This window comes from Solea solea, chromosome 9 (assembly GCF_958295425.1).
Source record: "Solea solea chromosome 9, fSolSol10.1, whole genome shotgun sequence".
Taxonomy (NCBI): domain Eukaryota; kingdom Metazoa; phylum Chordata; class Actinopteri; order Pleuronectiformes; family Soleidae; genus Solea; species Solea solea.
This window is the reverse complement of record NC_081142.1, coordinates 21,514,211-21,532,903: the sequence shown is the minus strand read 5'-3', so window position 1 is coordinate 21,532,903 and position 18,693 is coordinate 21,514,211. Positions and strand designations below refer to the sequence as shown.

At 36.6% G+C, this 18,693-nt stretch overlaps 2 protein-coding genes across 2 annotated transcripts; both read right to left on the bottom strand.

Annotated features, from left to right (window-relative positions):
* Positions 1–352: 352 nt before the first annotated feature.
* LOC131465728 (threonine-rich protein-like) lies at positions 353–2,374 on the bottom strand. Its single transcript, XM_058638597.1, has 6 exons — positions 2,286–2,374; positions 1,792–1,893; positions 1,534–1,701; positions 1,324–1,440; positions 606–845; positions 353–372 (listed from the first exon to the last, which is right to left on the bottom strand). The coding sequence occupies exons 1-6, from the start codon at positions 2,335–2,337 to the stop codon at positions 353–355; spliced, it is 699 nt and encodes a 232-aa protein (XP_058494580.1). The 5' UTR covers positions 2,338–2,374.
* A 2,272-nt stretch (positions 2,375–4,646) lies between these two features.
* Positions 4,647–7,578, bottom strand: LOC131465179 (threonine-rich protein-like). Its single transcript, XM_058637572.1, has 5 exons — positions 7,525–7,578; positions 6,580–6,681; positions 6,322–6,489; positions 6,112–6,228; positions 4,647–5,691 (listed from the first exon to the last, which is right to left on the bottom strand). Exons 1-5 carry the CDS (start codon positions 7,574–7,576, stop codon positions 5,012–5,014), a joined length of 1,119 nt encoding a protein of 372 aa, XP_058493555.1. The 5' UTR covers positions 7,577–7,578; the 3' UTR covers positions 4,647–5,011.
* Positions 7,579–18,693: the final 11,115 nt, after the last annotated feature.

The window sequence follows — 18,693 nt, the reverse complement described above, 5'->3', positions numbered from 1 at the left end:
CAAATAATGTGTTTTATGTGTGGTCAATTTATTTCATCATTTTAACCAGCAAATACACTTGTAAGTGGATCAGATTTGTACAATTATTGGGAAGATTTAAGTGCAAACAATGTTAAAGCATTCAATTAATTTGAAATACACATAATAATTACGCATAAGTGCAAGTTAAAAAGTTGTGACAAAGTTTCTTTCCTAGGAGTATTGTATTGGTGTCGCCTTCAGCAAAGTCAGTTTCACCCAGACTCTATAGACTTTTGACTAAATGTGTAACTTCGACTTCACACAACAACCAACTAAAGATGGCAATAAGGCTAATACAAATAACCTCACAGTCAATTGGTGGCATCAGTGGTCATTCATTCATGTCATATTCTAAAAGAGGGTAAATAAAACAAGTCCTAACAGAAGATGGATAGTACCCAGTCTGATACAATAAGCAGAACTGGAGGTAGTTGTAGTTGTAGTTGGGTTGTTTTGTGTCGCTAAGTTGGATGTTCCTGTTGTAGTTGGGATAGCAACTGAAGTTGGGGAAGCAGTTGCGGTTGCTGGAACAGCAGTTGTAGTTGGAGCAGCAGTTGTAGTTGGAGCAGCAGTTGTAGTTGGGGCAGCAGTTGTAGTTGGAGCAGCAGTTGTAGTTGGAGCAGCAGTTGTAGTTGGGGCAGCAGTTGTAGTTGGAGTAGCAGTTGTTGTGACAGTGTTACATAGATTTGTCTCACAACAAGTTGGTCCACTGCTAATGCTGCCAACATTTTGCATGAACGGTAGTGTCCCCAAGCTACCAGCAGCTGCACACATGTTTGTAGATGCACAACCAAAGGCAGGAGAAGTGGAGGCCCCATTTGTCACTGAAGATGAAAGTCATTTAGTTAATTTCAAATTTTTTTATATAGATTTGAATTAAGTCTTATATTGTGTTTTTTATGTTAGTTTATTCTATAAAGTTACATTTCATTACTTCTGATTGATTGGCCAAAATGGCACTGGTTTTCATTTGAATGTCCAAACATCTTTTTAAGTGGAACACATAAAAAAAACATATAACACTAGAATGGATAAAAACTGTGCTGACTTATGGAAACCTAATTGTATTCGAGCTGTAGGGAAACTCCACTGAAGTAATTGTGTTTTGCTTACTTTCAATTCTGTCAGTAGCATTTAAATGCTGTATGGTAAAATACTTTATGATAATGTAGTACAATAGGTTTGAAATTTACCTTCGCTCAACTACATTGTATCGATTGAATGACTGTCTGGTTGAATGAAGTATTTGAGCTTTAGTGATGAACTGACCAAATGACTAACATATATAATAAAAAGACTCACCACTTGATTGAAAGCAGCGATCTTGTGTTCCCGTACACTGTACTGAAGTGGTGCATTGTGATGTGACAGGGTTACATGAATAACACTGGAGGCTGTTGACTGATGGAGTGGTGGGGACTGAAAAAGAAGACCATGAGATTGTGTTCATTAGGGTTAGATAAAATTGTCTTTCTCATGTTTTGTAGATGATGATCATCCATCTGTACTTACATGATAGAGTGGCTGAGTTGCAGTTATCTGTGTTGCAGCATGTAGTAGATGCAAGTGCACTCGAAACACCCAAGTTGACTGAAAATATCTGAGATCCTGTTGCTGGACAAAGGGAGGACAACGCACACGCCTTGAAGATTTGTTGTCCAGGAGTTCCAGATGAAACGGCTGAAAAGTACAGTTTGTTCATTATAATTGAAGGCACTTTGTAGCATGTTTGTGCCTGAAAAGTAATAAATGATGTGTTGAAAATAATACCTTCAATGGCGGCAGTTATACACATTGTCTCTGTGGAACATGTTAGTGGCACGGTGCTTGTACATGATTCATCTGTGCAAGTCTGACACACAAGAGCTGAAGCTGCAATGTGGAAAAAAATACATGATTAGAAACAGAGTCCTCAAGACTACAGGACTTTCATTAATGAAGGCATATAAAGATGGTTGCTTTTCAGACTGATTTTAAAACATTAAATTTTTTTTGTGTAATCTAACACTACTTGACTCTTAAATGTGTTTGATTTATTTTTAGACTGGTTTTGGTTCTGTTGTAGAACATAGATCACATTCTGTTGTCGTTACATGTCATTTAGCAGACGCTTTTATCCAAAGCGACTTATAATGGGATCAAGTACAATTAGCCAGGGGTGGAATCGAACTTGCGACCACGATGCCTTTTGTACACAAGGTAGGGTCTTAACCACTGAGCCACTCCACCCCCGTAGTGATATTGTTGTAATAAAGTACACTTACTTGTGCTGGAGAGCGCCCAGATGAGAGTCAGAGAAAGAAGCAGATTCATCATGATTTACCACTACTGCCGATTTGTTACTAAACCTTACTGCACAGAGACACTCTATATATTGTGAAGGTGATGACTGATGCACTTCTAAATACATCAATGATCGGGTGTGTCATTATGTATACAGTGTCATCAGTCATAACGTCATGTCCTCTTTTGTCTTTCAGAAAACGACAACGTCAAATCACTCCTCAACACACACCTTCCAGTGTTTATGTGTTTACAACTGTGTGTCTAAAATCTTAAATGAAATATAAACACAGTTAACCTTCTTGTCCAGTCTTTAAAGATTCTACATTTTGTCACAGTGCTCTATGTATATCTCAGGTTATTGTCATGTCGGTTTTAAAAACATGAGGACAATTATTAAAATGAGCTTAAACAGAGAATATGCTGCTGCCAGTGAATGGAAACAATACATTTCTGAAGCTAAATGATGCATAAATAATCAGGTGTTTTAAAATGTTTGATAACACTGAACATTTTCTTTCTTTTTTATGATTTCACCTTCTCAGATTTCTTATTCTTTTCTTATTTTCTTTTAAGGTCATTGTTGTGGTAGACTAACATGTATCATTCTGTTCTTGAAACCAAATTGACATCAAAATCTGTCTTGAAACCTACAAATACTATTAACTTACTGTAAGTTACTAACATAGTAACACAGTTTCCATGCTGTGAGTAAAGTACAGTAAATGCTTAAAAATCTAAAGTAAAAACAAATACGTACGTACAGACGTTATTTTTGTTGCGTCAAGATCGGTAGATGCTATCACTGAATGAAGAGGACAGATGATTCACCAGTTTCACAACATTCCAGATGATGACAAACAACAAGCACATGTGCAAATGACGTGTGACAAATGTAAGGACATTATTTTATGACGTATCTAAAGAGGTGGCCTTGATATACATTATGGAATATTTGTAGCAACAATCAAATATTATTTATTCATGTTAAGCCAGCTAAGATGTATGGGAAAACCATTGCTGCAAAGACACATTGGTACTACTATTAAAATTATAAAATCTTTAAAGAATACAATTTTTTTTAGTTAATATTAGAGGTAAAATGATAAATTTACTATTGTGTTTAAGGTAGTATCCGCAGTAATGCTACAAAGAGGTAAAAATGAAAGCAAAGGAAACTGGATGAAAGAAAAAAGTTTGAGTGGAAACCGTCTATAGGCACTTTACAGACACTCATGTTCTTGCTTAGCCAAGGTGAACCCAGACAAATCTGCCAGCCATTTGCTTTTGCTCTGTAGACACATCTAGTGAGGATGCCGTTTTGGCTAACTACAGAATCTCATGAGAAAATAGGAGACCAATCACAGCCCCTGGTACGCTGGAGGTGGACTTCACACGATGATGACAGAGAAGTGACGTCTAGCAGATGCTAATCGAGACTAAAGGTAGTGTAACTTTGAACATATTTAAAGTGATCTGACACAGCAGAAGATAATGAGGATACACTCAAGGCCAAAACCTTTGTTCCACAAGAGAGAGGGAAAAAGATCTAAGATGTTTTTGCTTAAATGAGTAGGTTTATGTGCAAATTGGTTGAAACCAACTGTATCAATAAGGGCCAGGAATGCCTTAGCTAAAGCACAACAATATTGAAACCAGGGAGGATGAGTAGGGAGATCTCAACATGGAGGGATTCAAAAGAGTTACTTTTCAAATGTTTTTATGATTACATTGAAAAAATACCTATTCATTAAGGCAACACCACCCCCTTGTTTGGAGGCCAGAGAAATGTTAGTATATTTAGAGTTAGGTGGGGAAGCTTCATTTAGAGAAAGGAATACATTTGGTTTCAACCAGGTTTCACATAGACCAATCATGGACAATGTATGCTCCAGTATTAGGTCATTTAAAACCAAAGCTTTACAATGACACAATGGACAATGACCTAATATTTATAAGAGCAAAAATGTAATGCCATATTATCATTGCTGTCTCTGGTTATAAATACACTGTCAGTAATGATTTGCTTTAGATTTTGCACCCACACTGTGTAAGTGTTGATTTCGCTTACTGTTTATTTTGGTATAAAATTCAAAGAAAAATAAAGTAATAATAAAGAAGACATTTGAGTAAATCATTTACCATGCTTTTAAGCTTTTATTTTATTTCCCACAAAGCATTGAGTATTCAGACATTAATACATTAATGAGAGATTTAAACCAAGTATTTCTTCACAAATAAATTAAATCAACAATCAAAAATAAGTTACATGCATAACCAATACATATTGAAATAATAAATCAGGTAACAATAAGTAAAACATCATCAACTTACTCAAATAATGTGTTTTATGTGTGGTCAATTTATTTCATCATTTTAACCAGCAAATACACTTGTAAGTGGATCAGATTTGTACAATTATTGGGAAGATTTAAGTGCAAACAATGTTAAAGCATTCAATTAATTTGAAATACACATAATAATTACACATAAGTTCAAGTAAAAAAGTTGTGACAAAGTTTCTTTCCTAGGAGTATTGTATTGGTGTCGCCTTCAGCAAAGTCAGTTTCACCCAGACTCTATAGACTTTTGACTAAATGTGTAACTTCGACTTCACACAACAACCAACTAAAAATGGCAATAAGGCTAATACAAATAACCTCACAGTCAATTGGTGGCTTCAGTGGTCATTCATTCATGTCATATTCTAAAAGAGGGTAAATAAAACAAGTCCTAACAGAAGATGGATAGTACCCAGTCTGATACAATAAGCAGAACTGGAGGTAGTTGTAGTTGTAGTTGGGTTGTTTTGTGTCGCTAAGTTGGATGTTGCTGTAGGTGGTGCACCTGTTGTAGTTGGGATAGCAACTGAAGTTGGGGAAGCAGTTGCGGTTGCTGGAACAGCAGTTGTAGTTGGAGCAGCAGTTGTTGCTGCAGCAGTTGTAGTTGGGGCAGCAGTTGTAGTTGGAGCAGCAGTTGTAGTTGGGGCAGCAGTTGTTGCTGCAGCAGTTGTAGTTGGGGCAGCAGTTGTAGTTGGAGCAGCAGTTGTAGTTGGGGCAGCAGTTGTAGTTGGAGCAGCAGTTGTAGTTGCTGCAGCAGTTGTAGTTGCTGCAGCAGTTGTAGTTGGGCTAGCAGTTGTAGTTGGAGCAGTAGTTGTTGCTGCAGCAGTTGTAGTTGGGGCAGCAGTTGTAGTTGCTGCAGCAGTAGTTGTAGTTGGGGCAGCAGTTGTTGTGACAGTGTTACATAGATTTGTGTCACAGCACGTTGGTCCACTGGTAATGTTGCCAACATTTTGCATAAAAGGTAGTGTCCCCAGGCTACCAGCAGCTGCACACGTGTTTACAGATGCACAACCAAAGGCAGGAGAAGTGGTGGCCCCATTTGTCACTGAAGATGAAAAGTCATTTAGATCATTTCAATTATTATTAAGTGGAAAAACATATACTGATCTTACAGTATGCATTTAATTTAATTAATTGTAGCCACAACAACCAATAAGTTAAAACTTAAAAATCCAATCAATAAAAATAAAGACAAAAATCTTAATCCTCGCAAAGTAAGGTAAATTGTTTACATATCTCCAGTGATAGAATTTCATTATATAAATCAAACACATAAGAGTTTTGGGGGGGAAAATACAAAACATTTGACCTTGATTTTATCTTTGCCCCACTACATTGTATAGACTGACTGACAGACTGGTTTGGAATGATGATTCAAACACATCTTAAGAGATGCTGAATTGACCAAATGACTGAAAGATATTGTTGTTGTAATAATAATAATAATGATAATAATAAGACTCACAACTTGCTTGAATGCAGCGATCTTGTGTTCCTGTGCACTGTACTGAAGTGGTGCATTGTGATGTGACAGGGTTACATGAATAACACTGGAGGCTGTTGACTGATGGAGTGGTGGGGACTGAAAAAGAAGACCATGAGATTGTGTTTATTAGGGTAAGATAAAATTGTCTTTCTCATGTTTTGTAGGTGATGATCATCCATCTGTACTTACATGACAGAGTGGCTGAGTTGCAGTTATCTGTGTTGCAGCATGTAGCAGATGCAAGTGCACTCGAGACACCCAAGTTGACTGAAAATATCTGAGATCCTGTGGCTGGACACAGGGAGGACGATGCACATGCCTTAAAGATTTGTTGTCCAGGAGTTCCAGATGAAACAGCTGAAAAGTACAGTTTGTTCACTTTAATTGAAAGGGCTTGGCAGCAAGTTTGTCACTGGAAAGTAATAAATGACGTGTTGAAAATAATACCTTCAATGGCGGCAGTTATACACATTGTCTCTGTGGAACATGTTAGTGGTACGGTGCTTGTACATGAATCATCTGTGCAAGTCTGACACACAAGAGCTGCAGCTGCAATTAAGAAAGAAATCTATGATTAGTCAAGTTCAAAATCCTGAGGAAAAGAGTCCTCAAAACGAGAGGACTGTCATTAAAATATAAATGTTGATGGTTTTAAATCATAGTAATAAAACATATAATTTATCCATAGAATGTTTTAAATTTGGTTTAAAGTGTCATCTGACGCTACTTGACTCAATATTATGACAATATTTTATTGATTCATAGTCACCTATCAAAGGTCAATCACCATTGCCCTTGTTGGGGCTGTTTAGCTCTTACCAATCACAGGATAAGAAAAGACAAGCAAAAGATGAAGCAAGTGACTTACAAACAACAGTGTAGTCACAAAGGGTTAAATATGTGTTAAATATGCAGGGTCAAAGTTCAATGACTCGTTCAGCGATATTACAACAACAGATTGAGTAGAATGCCCCAGATGAAAGAGTTAATTTAACACCAATTCTGATAAGGACCAAATACACTCAGACACAGTGTTGATTTAACACGGAGAAATGTACTTGCTGGTAAGATGAAGAATGCATGTGGTGGTTGTTCAATGGCTATAGTTGATGCAATATATAGTGCATTTGTTTTCCAACCAACACATGCCAAATGAGGAAGTGTCACGGATGGTTGTCTTTCTTTGTTGTTGGTTGATAATCAGGGCTGTGTGTCCAAGGCCTCATAATATTTTTAAAAATCTGAAATTACAAACTGGCTTTTGGTTCATGTAAAGCTTTAAATCCTCTGTGATAATCAGCCATTGTAATTGTGATAATGGACCATTGCAATTCAATTTAAAACACATTCTGTTGTAGCTGTAATAATATTGTAGTAAAAGATTACACTTACTTGTGCTGGAGAGAGCCCAGATGAGAGTCAGTGAAAGAAGTAGCTTCATCATGATCTACCACTACTGCAGATTTGTTACTAAACCTTACAGCACAGAGACACTCTATATATTGTGAGGGCGATGAATACAGTTATGACTGATGCACATCTAAATGCATAATTGATTGGGTGTGATATAATGTGAACAGTGGCATGATTCATAGCGTCAGTTCCTCTTTTGTCTTTCAGAGAAAACATCATCAAAACACTCCTCAACACACCTCACACACCTTCATTTTTCCAGTGTTTACGTGTTTAGAGCTGTGTGTCCAAAATAGAATAGCAACAGTATATATTTGTATAGCACCAAATCACAACATACATTATTTCAAGGCACTATATAAGGCAGAACCATTTACAATATTATAGAGAGAACACACACAGTTCACTCACACAATGGTAGAGAATGGAGAGAAATGATCCCTTTTGACCCGTAGAACACAGAGCATTTTCGCTGCCTTTTTCCATTATTATGTTAAAACGTAAAGTATATACAGAGATTATAAGCCTGTCCAATACAGAGTGTGTTACATCCTTTTTTCATCACAACCTAGGCAATTTGATGAAAAAACTAATAATTTTCACAAACTATATCAACACACCTGAGCAAAAAGTTCTCAATACGTCTAAAACTGGATTGAATTTGTGAAGTTTGGAAATATGTCACAGTTCAAAGTTCACTTGGCTCGTTTTTATAATAAAAAGAAAATAACATTTTGTGACTTATTATTCATTACAATTATTACTATTTTACTACTAAATCACTACTACTAAAAATGTGATATACAGTAAAATTAATCATAACTTTGACTCAACAACACATAAGAAGACGAAAATATGACCTATAAGAACTCGCCCCCAGGATGTCCATATAAGGAGTTATGTGTTATTCCCACGGCAATTTACCGTGGGTGGACCTCCAGCACAGATCTGTGCCACATGAGCAGTAAGGTTTATCAGGAAAACATCTCTGACAGAACCAGACCCAAACATGTGCAGCATCTGCCTCAATCAGTTGGGGTGAATGGAAAAATGGGGAACAGAAAGGTGGGAGAGAAAGGGAAAGATGGATGAAGAAGGAGCAGATGTATAACAGTTGTGTATATATAACTTACAAAGTTTAGACAGGAAACTTCTGAATCGGTCATGACATTTTATAGTACCACAATTATACAAGCAGTTGTGTAGATTGTTGATAAAAAAAAATCATGTATCCCTGAGTGTGAGTGCACTACAATGAAAGTGTGTGTTGTGCCTTCTAATAATGCTCCTGAAAGGAAGCGTGCAAAGAGGGAAAAGTAAAGGCCCAAGCGCAGATCCCTGTGGAACTCAATAAGTAACCTTTGTGTGCAAGAAGCATTATCATTAACATGAACAAACATGGAATCTGTCAGATAAGTATGATTCAAACTAGCAGAGGGCAATGCCTGAGATCCCAAGAGTCTGCTCCAGTCTCTGTAATAGAATATCATGGTCAGTGGTGTCAATTGCAGCACTAAGATCTAACAGGAGTATAGAGTATAGAGACAAGACCATTACCTGAGGCCAAGAGAAGGCCGTAACTTTAACTAGTGTTGTTTCTGTGCTCTGATGTAATCAAAATCAAGATTTGATATAGGTCAGCAATGTAGCTACGGTAACTTCAAGTTTACTCATATATGGCATTGAGTTAAATAAAGGTAGCTCTGTCTCCTTGAATTTATCAAGAGTATTATCAGACAGGCACCAACTGTAGTGGTAATTTTTTCTCATGTCATTGTAATTCATTATTGTACAATTAAATATTACTAAGTAATGATCATATAGGAGAGGGTGGAGGTTTTTTATTTTATTTAGGTAAATTATTAAAATGACCTTAAACAGAATACAATACTGTAATATGCTGCTGTCAGTAAAGATTTCACTTCTGTAATATTTGCTCACATATTTCTTATTCTTTAAAGATTCAATAATTCATGTGGTAGAATGATGTGCGTCATTCTGTTATTTAAACCAAATCTTTAAAAACATCATATTGACATCAAAATTGGTCTTGAAACCTATTGGTAATTGGTATTCACATCTTAAAAAAGATAGGATTTTTGATTCATCTCTTTTTTTCAGACATACAGTGCATTCTACAAACTTAACTTAGACTATATTAAGTTACTCACATAGTTACAGCTATTAAGGGATTCCATGCTGTGTCCATATGGTGCAATTATTTTTATTCAACAATCATAAATGCTTAAAAGATCAAAAGTACAAAGAAATGTGTATGTACAGACGTGGCTAACACAACCCAAGCAGCTATTATTTGTGTTAAAATACACTACAGTCAAAAGTTTGGATGGGTTAAATGGAAAGGTGTGTCCAAACTTTTGACTGGTTAGTGTACGTAGATGCTATTAATAAATGAAGAGGACAGATGACTCGCCAGATTTACAACATTCCAGATGAGCACATTTGATGAGAGACAAAGGTTTTTTTATGAGGTGTCACGAAGAGGTGGCCTTTACCTGTCAAAGTGATGTGTTTCAGCGTTGTTAGGGTAAGGGTTAGAAACAAACAAAATATAGAATCTATATAAAATACTATAAAAAAGGAGGAGGGTAACAACGTAATTGAGGCAACTCAAAAATCATTTTCATTTTGATATACATGAAATTTTGTATGTTTCATTCTATTTTGTAGACGCAATTATAAAAACGCAAACACTGAATAATTAAGGTGTGAAAGGTGTATGAAGGAGTGTTTTGATGTTGTGGTTTTCTGTTAGACGAAAGAGAAAAATTAGAACACACCCAATCCCTGGCGCATCTAGACATGCATCAGTCGTAACTGTATTCATCACCATTACAAGTGCCTCTGTGCTGTAAGATAAAGTTACAAATCCACAGTACTTGTAGATCATGATGAAGCTGCTACTTTCTCTGACTCTTATCTGGGCTCTCTTCATCAACTACTTTTTTTTACATTACTCTTACACCTGCTACAACATAATCTGATTTAAATTCACAGTATTTTTATAACATATATATGTTATAAAAATATATATATAAAAATATGTATATAAAAATATATATTATTCAATTAAAATATAATTTTTTTGTTTTGAATATTATGAGGCTTTAAAGGCCGGGAAACACTGGCACATATAAACTGCAGTCTTGCAATCTTGTTATTTAGTCAAACATAACATTGTAGTTGTCTTGACATCCAAATGTCCAGAGTAAAATAGGGTGGAAAGGAAGAAAGTTTGTGTTTATGAGTTTCTTTATTACCTGTTTCTTCATTCATGTCTTTGGATTGGCTCGACCTAAACAACCATAAGTAGTCACTGAGTAGTCTCTCTCATTGATGTGCAGTGACAGTAATTCAACATGTTGAATCAGACTTAAAGGGAATTATGAACACAGCCCAATGAGGGCTATGGATGGTCACTGACTGTATGAAGGTAGACGACAGGAGCAGTGTTGAGACAATTGAAACATCCATTCCACCTTTATTTATAAAAGACTATTTATACCCCAACCCCCAAACAAAGTACACTGAAATAAAACACTTATAACAACAGATAGTATTTACATCAGTAGAAAAAAACCTGTAATTGACTGAATAGAAGCCAAGGAGTTGTAAGACAAGTAGATAAAGTAGGCGTCGCTTTAACATGTGGAAAGAGAACAAAGATTTTGCTGATTTTTAATGTGATCAATGTGTCATTCCTTTCCATATTGCAGGTGGAGCTCTTGAGTGTCAGACTTGCATAGATGACGCATGCACAGTCACCTGGCCAGTAACATGTTCCACAGAAACATTGTGTACTGTATATCTGGCGCCATCAAAGGTTTTATTTTCATCATGTCATTTATTTCCTATTTCCAAAGTTGTGTGTGCTTCCAACTACAACCACTGTTGTATCAACAACTACAACAGCAGCACAAACTACATCAACAACTGGTGCCCCAACTGCGACAACTGCTCTACAGGCTATAACAACAGCTGCACTAAACACTACAACAACAGCTAAACCAACTCCAGCTGCTGCCACAACTACACCGGCTGCCCCAGCAACAACTACAACTGCTGCACAGACTACAACAGCTGCATTAACTGCAACAATTGCGGCATCCACAACAGCAGCTTCACAAACAACTACCACACAGACTGCTCCACCAACTATGACAACTGCTGCATCTACAGCAACTTCTCCAACAACAGCTGCATCATCTACAACACCCAAATAACACGCCTACAGCACCAATAACAGCTACTGTCCCAACAACCACAGCAACTACTGCAGGATTTACAAATCCTTCAGCTGCCCCATCTACAGCTACCACCAGTGACGCTTGTTGTGTCAGACTGCGTGTCCCATCTTCTGTTAGGTCTTGTGTTCTTTATGCTATTTTAGAATATTTAATCTATAGAACAATGACCACCAAAGCCACCAAATAGACTTTTTAAAGCCTCATTGCACCTTAAGGTTGTTTGACATGTTGTTTGTGTACATGTTAATGAAGTTTAATGTATTATGTAAAATATGTAATGGTTCTTTATAGTATTTGTTCTTTATATATTGCTGCTTTCATTTGCTTTTAAGCTACTACTAAATTGTCTGAAAGTCACATGCATTTGTCAATCTTAAATCAATAAATAATTGGTTAAGAGCCTTATATCTTTTTTCAATATTTTGCCTATTGTGCCAATGTAGAAACACACTTGAATATTTCTGGGGCAAGTAAAAGTGAATTTTCTATGAGGAGACTAATTCAAAGACTATCATGAATGTGCTGATGAATATTATTATTATTATTATTATTATTATTATTATTAATAATAATAATAATAATAATAATAATAATGATAATAATAGTACTACTAATAATCATCATCATCATCATCATCATAATAATAATGTCATGTTGTCCTTTTATTCATCAATTATTATTATTATTGACGATGATGATGATAATAATAACAATAATAATAATAATAATAATAATAATATTACTAAGCTGTCACAGGGCTCTGCTGCAGCTCCTCAATTTAACCAAAACAGTGATGGTGTAGTCAATGGACTGATTTTGTGTTGCCCTTTTATTCATCGAACCCAAGGTGCACACTGAAAAATATTTACAAAAAAATAGACATAATAGCAACGCATAAGGCTTCAAAGTCCAAATCAAAACAATCAAATCCAGTTGTGAGCAACAGGTGTTACCTCCTCAGTAACCAAATACATACTGCCGGAGTGGGAGGTAGACCTCTCTTTATATGCCTCTCCAATCCAAACACAAATTATCCACAAAATCACAAGCATGATTATTCTAACAAACAACCCACAAAAATAATAATATTTCCCAAATTAATCGTGCCACAATAACTGTTGTCCCCACCTTTAGTAAACAATATTGACAGGTAGAACTACACAAAGAGACGTCAAACAAAGCGTCCCGCCATCGTCGTCATTTAACTGCGCCGCTGACGTAAACAATGTTTGAGATGCTGCCGACGCAAACTGAGTGAAGTAAGAGTGAAGTAAGTTTGAACGGACAATTTAACGGGATGATTATGTAGGAGCGGCAAGTGTGCACCTTTGATGTTGATGGAACTGGCAAAAGCAGGCGTGTGCGTGTGTGTTCGGTGTGTCTGTCTGTCTGTCAGTGCGCTCTATCACCGGGTGTGTGTTGTGGAATGTGCGGCGGCGTGCGTGTGTGTCCGTGTGTCTGTGCGCGTTTGTCAGCGGTTTTGTATTGGAGTGGGTGTCTGCGCTCTACTACACTGTCTAGACTTTTTGGAAAAAATGCAATTTTATTCATGAACATATTGATGTGAATCTGGTCTTGCATTGGACGAATGTATTGTTCGGACTCTTATAATATACAGAAAAACATTTAATGGAAAAATACCACATCCATTCTGCTTTTTTCTTTGTTTATTTTTATTGTTCTTTTCTCTCTCTTTTTTTAGGTTGTATCTCTCTTATTCTTACACTGTTATGTTATATAGAAAAAAGATTTCCAATAAACTTTTATTTAAAAAAAAAAAAAAAAAAATAGCAAGCGTGTGTACTTACAGTTTTTCTCAGATCAGAATGAAAATGTTCATAAATATTAATTTAACCTCCACAACATTTAGTCATTTATGCACATCATAGTAGCAATTTCTCGTTCCTCTGAACAAATTGCCAATGCTTGTGGACATGTATCAGTTGCTTTCATACAATTCTCTGCTGTTTTTAACATTATCATTGGCTTATGTCATGTCAGTCAAAATGAACTATACTTATGAATGCTGAATAGTCGTTCCCAATAAAACTAATAGTCTTCATTTCATTGCTTGAGTCATTACATACAAAATTTTTAAACTAGTTATCAAATTCTGTCAAGCAAATTGGATATCTTTCTTTATCATTTTTTCCTGGAAATGTCTCCTAAATTGAACAATTGCTCTCAGGTGAGGTGAACCCTCATTTGGCAAGCTTATACTGTATGAACCGAGCAGGACATAGTGTGTACCATTTCTACAATTCTGTGACACAGAAATGGAAGCATCGTGGAAGAGGGGTGAGGATGCGGGGAGGAAGGGGAAGGGGACAAAACAGGGAAAGAGGGAGAAGAGGCCAAATACATCGGCAGATTCCTAATGAAATTAGGGCTACAGTTGTGGACCATGTCACAAAGGCTGTAGGCTGGTCAGAAGGTGCAACCAAATGTTGGAAGAACCACTGTGAATTCAATCATTCAAACATTTCGTAGGGAGAACAGGTATGTATAGTATTGGACAGTAATCAAACATCTCATGTTTACTGTACATTACTGTGCACCACATAGGATTGAATGACAACCTCACATTCGTGCACAGTGCTACCAAAAGGGTCTTTCTTATGTTTGTTCTAAATAAGTGACTGTAGTGTATTTGTCTTTTGCACAATGCTGGAGAATTGCAAAGAGCATATACAATAAAAATGTAAAAAGTACGTATTCAGTGTCTTGTACTCACTTACTCCCCTAACTACAGCAATGTGTAACCTTAATGTAGTTTTCAAATGGTTGTACAAGTAGTGTATAGTGCTGTCTTAAGCATTTTCAGGTAGGGTCAAAGAGTTATGACCTTTTTTTTTGCATTGGAAAACACTGAGAGAATAAACTGTCATAATGAAAATTTGACAAAGCCATTTGACTATCTTGTTCAAAACGATGGTGTCAAGACTTCTCATTTTGATGACACTGGCAGTTTCATTGACATGAATACTTGGTTTTGAGGAATGGACTATACATTTTGAGCAAGTGACATGCTTTTGCTGGTTATCCACTAGGTTTTGCAGTTTGCACTACTTTGATTTGAAAAATGCACTAACTGCTGTGTAAATGTTAATAGTGATGTGAGAAAAGCACCAAAGCGACTGATAAAAACTGTATTAGTGACGAGTCGCGAGTCGCACCGTCACATAAGCAACAAAATGTCTTATTTTTGACATTGTTCCAATCTCCCAATACTTAGCTGTTGACCCTTTTCCCCACATCTCTTATTAAACTTTAAAAAAAATGTAATCTTAATATACAGCTTTTACAGAACATATAGAACCAGAGATGCATCAAAACAACTTCCTGCATGTTTTTCTTTTTTTTTTATTTCTAAAATTGCTGGTTAAAATAAATAACAAAATTTCTAAATGTAAAAACAGTAAGAAAACTAAATGTATAAAATAAACTACTATAAGATGAATCTTTAGTTAGCTATAGTGCAGTCTACATGGTTACATATCCACTTGCATTGTGTAAAAGTGACACCTTTATTTCTCTGGCCATATACGTTACAAATTAAGTTTCTGGGGATAATAACATGGCTTTACATTAGAATGTATAATTCTACACTATAAAAACTTATTGTATATTCCACATAAAGATATTCTCTATCCCACATTTCTACATGACCCAGTGAGCTTGAGATTAAATGCATTTGTTTACCCAAATTACTCACAATTACTTCTACAAAATAGATTATATAAAACTTTACCCCCCTCTTAATTACTGTACATTTGGACAGCTTAATTATACTACGTTTAGCACATTAATCAAAACTTGTAAAATAATTTATTATAAATTAAAAGTAATAATAGGAGGCAGTAGATAAAAGTTGGTAATTGAGCACATTTGGAAAAATGTTGTCATTAATAACCTAACACTTTTGGATAAGATAAGGATGTTAGAGAAACCTTTAAAAGTATGGAACTGCTCTTTTGCAGACAGAATTGTTTGGAGGTTCGGTAGGAACATTCTCTCGAGCTGCTGCAGAGCTTCGGTCTGATGCCTGACTTGTAACCAAATATAATCCCTTTGGTTCTGTACGAGTCCTGTGTCAGAGGGGTTTCTTTCTACACCATCAACTCCTCAACTATCGTTCGTAAGAAGAAGGAAACCTGACTAAAAACGACACCGCTCCTGCGCGTGCCGTGGTTGAAGCTCAACCATGTTAATTCAGATATTCATGATAATTCAGCTCAAATATCAATATTCAATGTTATATTTGTAATTCCTGAATTTACACTGCTCCCTAGGAGCAACATATGGTTTCCCATTGAATGTGTCACCTGCTTCACATACTACACATCCCAGCCTTTCCAATGATGCCCAACATGTCTATATCTACTGTAGAATTTTGGAGATATTCCAAAGAAATCAAGATTTTTACTATTTTATTGCTGGTTTTGCACTGCCCCCTAATGGCCAAATATGGTTTCCCGTTGAATATGTCATCTGATACTACATCTGCTTTCCAATGATGCCCAACATGCCGCAACATCGAGCTATTCTGGCGATCAGAATATCTAAAAAATAAAAAATAATCTTGATTTTTTAGCTGTATTTTCTCCATAATTCCACAGTAGATCTAGACATATGGGGCATCACTGGAATGGATAGGGGCTGTTGTATGTGAATTAGGTGACACATTGCTGGTTTGATTGATTGGTGTTTTAACTGTGTTTGGTGAACATAAGAAGTGTTTTTATGAGCTTCTAGCCGAGCTTCTAGCCGAGCTTCTGACCTTCCTGTGGGTATGCAGCATGTCTCTGTTTATTAAAGTTAGACATGGCTTTATGACGGGTTTGTTGCTGTGTGCTACAATGCCCCCTGTACTGGGGGGTCAGGGAAGAAGAAGTTTTAATTATTATAATTAATTATATGCCTCTTTTATGAGGAATCATTGACCAGTTTCACTTTGACATTCAGCCAGCCTCCATATGTTAAAGAGCGGACCTACAGTACATCTTGATTACAGCTTATATACACAGCTGGCTTATGTCTGTCTTGGACCACCATGTTATTTTATTATTGATTATATGATATTCAGGGCTCCAGACTTTTTTCACTCTGAGCACCGTGGCCCCAAACTGAAAATTTTAGGGGCGCAACCAGAAAAGCTAGGGGCAGACAGCGTAAATCAACATGCTAACCAAATATTCACATTTCTACTGATTTCTACTGTATTACTAATAAATACTTTGATAATAGGCATTTTAAGGGGCTTTGGGACTCATGACCAATTTTGGTCACACAAAGTGCACAATTTTGGCATTTATATGGGCTGATATTCTTTGGCATGTAATTTGGATTTTTGTCCACTAGATGACATCCAAGGACCATTCTGAGACACAGATTGTCCTCTTTGTTAAGGTTTTGTTTTTGCCAGGTGTATGCTTGTCCTGATGTCGTCCATTTTGGGATCTTGCCTAACCTTAACCTTATTATTTGATCTGACCATAAAACATATTGTTTTGATTTAGATTTGACCCTAATCTTAATCCTGACCTGACCTTAGTGTCATTCAGCCCTAAACCTAAATAAAATAAATTAATAAGAAAATAATTTTGGACAACAACCAAACCAAATTTAATCTCAATTATTTCCTGGTCCTGAAACACACAATTTTCAATTTTCAAAAAATAATTTTCTGGACTTTGAACCAAATTATCATTAAAACAGAACCCAATTCTTGTTTTCCTGGGGTCTGGGCTGGGGGGCCAGGCCTGCCCATATGAGCCGTCATGGAGCGTGCATTTGTGCATAGTGGGGTACAATTTCTTACCCAGTCTTCCTGAAAATGGTGGGTTTGGGCCTTTTTTGCCACACAAACCTCTGACTCTGAATCATCCGACTGTGACACTGTAGACCATGGATGGGCAACTTAAATGATGGAGAAGGCCACAATATTTTGTCGACACTACCAGAGGGCCATATAGGACTTAACAAGATATTATAAAACTGCCATTTTAAATGTTTGTATATATATCTATGTTTATTGAACCAACATACAGTGCAGTAACTTAACATATGTCATGCTCAAATTCATGTATAACAGTTGAACTCTTCATAGGAAGCAAACAAAAAATAACCACTTACTGTGATTTCTTTTTTTTCAGTGCAAAGGGCTCTCATGAGAATAAAACATACAAATCACCATCCACCTGCAAGAACTAATTTTGTGCATTTGTACACTGCACTTTAAAGATTTTAACATTTTCCCTGTATACCCACTCTACCTCACATCTATCAATAGTAGGCGTACTGGTTCTCTTTTAATGAGAAAGTTGTGGCTTTGCCTGCTGGTGCACAATTGACTGGATATCAATGTCAATCTTTGTGCATCCAGTCTGCATCAGATGAAAAAGTGTGTCATCCGTGAGCCTGTTTCTCTCTTTTGACTTGATGTGCTTCATTGTGGAGAAAATGCTCTCACAAATGTATGTGCTCCCAAACATCCTGGTCATTGAGCGTGCAAACTCTCGGAGTGGAAAATGGGACTGTGGAAGCAGACTCCAAAATGGAATTCCCTTCTCATTGTGCCTCGCACAATGAGAAAAAACGGATCTGATCCAGCTGCAACTCTGAAGGCTGCTCACTGACAGCAGTGGAGAGGGGGTCCACAAAGAGCGTTATCCGTGGCTGCATCGCATGGAAATCTTGGAAATGATGCTTGAACTGCTCCTGCAGTCTCTCGATATTGTCCTTGTATTTGTTTAGTAATTTTTCACACTGAGGGACATTTTTTTGCATCTCCTCACAAGAGGGAAAGTGTGCCAAAATCAGAGGGCGGGATGATAATCCCTCTTTGAACAGGTCTAGTTTGAGCTGAAATGTGGTCATG

Bases quoted from the DNA above. Each gene is read 5' to 3' on its own strand.
- LOC131465179 (XM_058637572.1), bottom strand. From the start codon at position 7,576: ATGATGAAGCTACTTCTTTCACTGACTCTCATCTGGGCTCTCTCCAGC. The intron at 6,490-6,579 runs GTATTATTTTCA...TGTACTTTTCAG, and splicing joins TATAACTGCCGCCATTGAAG to CTGTTTCATCTGGAACTCCT. The intron at 6,229-6,321 runs GTAAGTACAGAT...CTTCTTTTTCAG, and splicing joins CAACTCAGCCACTCTGTCAT to TCCCCACCACTCCATCAGTC.
- LOC131465728 (XM_058638597.1), bottom strand. From the start codon at position 2,337: ATGATGAATCTGCTTCTTTCTCTGACTCTCATCTGGGCGCTCTCCAGC. The intron at 1,894-2,285 runs GTAAGTGTACTT...TCCACATTGCAG, and splicing joins CTGGGCGCTCTCCAGCACAA to CTTCAGCTCTTGTGTGTCAG. The intron at 1,702-1,791 runs GTATTATTTTCA...TGTACTTTTCAG, and splicing joins TATAACTGCCGCCATTGAAG to CCGTTTCATCTGGAACTCCT.